General features: G+C 38.7%; 1 protein-coding gene across 7 annotated transcripts in view; it reads left to right on the top strand.

The window, feature by feature from the left end:
* TNC (tenascin C) overlaps window positions 1-2,287 on the top strand; it is a 106,485-nt gene that overhangs the window by 70,270 nt on the left and 33,928 nt on the right. Inside the window, exon 11 of one of the 7 annotated variants that reach the window (XM_019510511.1) lies at window positions 2,016-2,128. The exons of the other annotated variants lie outside the window; for them this stretch is intronic. Within the exon in view, the coding sequence (XP_019366056.1) occupies window positions 2,016-2,128 (113 nt within the window). The remainder of the gene's footprint in view (window positions 1-2,015; window positions 2,129-2,287) is intronic. 7 annotated transcript variants of the gene reach the window in all.

Below are 2,287 nucleotides of genomic sequence, written 5' to 3'. Positions count from 1 at the left end.
AACGTAGGTACTGCACCGTTTCCTCTGTGGATGTTACAGTAATGTAACTCTGAAGTCAGATAACAGCTATAACAGTATCCTCATTGGCAAAGAGGGAATGAATGCAATCACTCAGATGTGCTATTGTGACCATGAAGTTACATTCATATTGTACTAAATATAGGCCCTAATTCCCATTTTCACACCAGAGTAAATTAGGACATTTTGCCTAAATCAAGAACAGAATTTCACTGATACAGAATTGGTATAAGTGATAGAATCCATCCCATAGGCTTCTAATTTTGTTGAAGTTCAGCAGAAACAGTGCTTTTACATAAATATTTGTCTAGAAATGTATTTTCTTGATATCTATTTTGTTTTTACTTGAAAATGTTTTTAATTGTGTTTTCTCCTTTGAAAACTTTTTTTGTGATACACAAGTGTCTGTTTGGAGACAGATGTTGAATCTAGGATATGTACTTGTGCTGATCTGACTAATGGTAGAAGGCTACTTGCTGCCTTTTAATTGAGCGCCATCAAGACATGAACGCTGGGCTGCCATTTGAGTATGAAATGATCCAGTTAGTCCACTAAAAGGGAAATAGTTTTGCATGACTAATTAAAGTTTCAGGAATGTAACCTGTCTGTTGCCTACCAGCTTTGATCAGTACCAGCTCTTTTTCATCTGCACAACTCTCCGATTTCTAAAATCTGACTATGGAACAAGGCATAGATAGCATGACCCATAGATAGCATGTAAACTCTCACAAAGGGCAATCACTGTTCCATCTCGGCCGGTATCATAAATGCTATTTTATGAAAGATGAATCAACTTTTATTATTTTTTTTCCTATTTTAGAATCCTGCATGTGTACAGATAGGCAACCACATAAGCCTGTTTTTCTTTGGTTAAGGAGAGAGTTAGCATACTTCTCTTGTAGCTGAATACACAATCTGGTAGGGATGTCAAGCTGTTCAATTGACCGGTTAAATATTGTCAATTGACTGCATATTTTTTGGCCAGTCAAAGATTATAGCAATTTTACAAAAGGCCTCCATTTTTTGTAGTTTTCTGGACATAAATATGACTTTTTAAATAGCTTTTTGACACATTTCTTAATGGAAAATTTGTGCTTTTCTGTGTATTACTTGGATCCACTGGCAATTCTTTACGATTGATGACTGATAGTTGACCAGTCAATTGACTGAACTTTATTTGACCAGTCAAATACCCAAACCTGTAAGCTGGATCTCAATATATTTGCAATATCTAGCATGCATTCCATTTCTGGTTTGCATCAGTAGTGTTAGCTGACATATTATATAGATAAGAGGCATGCTGAAGAGATTTAGGGTCATATCCTTAGCATATATAAATCAGCAAAGTTCCTTTGAGGCAGCAGAACTGTGCTCATTTACATCAGCTGAGGATATGTCCCCGTATCACGAATGAAAACTAATGTCCCTGAATTGTGACCTCTAGTGGCTTATGCTCTGGTTCTCGTGTGGCCGTGTATCAGGACAACATTAAGCTTTGTAATCCTACCTCTGCAATGCTACCTCTGACCTGGATTCAGTCTCCAAACAATCAGTTCGCCATCTGCTTTCTCTGTATTTCAAAATCCCTAATGCAAACTCCAGAACCTAGTTTTCTCAGATGTTAGGCTTTGTTTTAGTGTCTTTGCTTTTTTCCTTAGGAAATTTTAACTTGTAATTTACCTTTGTTTAGCACTTCTAGTCACAGCACCCGGAGACTCAGACAATGAAACTTCACTTAATGCTACCTACCCTGCACCTACTGAGCTAAGTTACTTAACAATTCCGAGCACTGATTCTCACACTGAGCTGTCAGCGCCCACTGCCTTTTCCATCTCAGAAGTCACTGCCCAACTTCATGATCTAAAAGTAACAGACAGGACATTCAGTAGTTTCACCCTAACATGGGCAGCACAAGATGAGGTATTTGATCAGTTCTTTATCACTCTGAAAGACCTGTCCAGTTTAAACAGAACACTGGAAATCTTTTTGCCGGGAAGCCAACGAGAAACAGAATTTACCAATCTCACAGCTGGCACACAATACCAGATTAACCTCCATGGAAGTGCTCGAGGTCAGCTGTCTCAGTCACTGGAAGCTATAACCAACACAGGTATTTTTTATGGATTTTGCTCGCCATCTGTTCTTGTTTCTGCTTTGAAATTCAGGGTGTCATGTCATACTACTGTTCCATTGCAGAAATGTCAGGCTGGCTTCATAAGAAATGGCTTCCTTCCTGAAAGGTTATTTTTTTGTGGGGGGGGGGGGGGGG

This window comes from Gavialis gangeticus, unplaced genomic scaffold, assembly GCF_001723915.1.
Source record: "Gavialis gangeticus isolate Ggan-Ray unplaced genomic scaffold, GavGan_comp1, whole genome shotgun sequence".
NCBI classification, from domain to species: Eukaryota; Metazoa; Chordata; order Crocodylia; family Gavialidae; genus Gavialis; species Gavialis gangeticus.
Note: the sequence above shows the minus strand (reverse complement) of the source record. Positions and strands in the feature narration are given on the sequence as shown.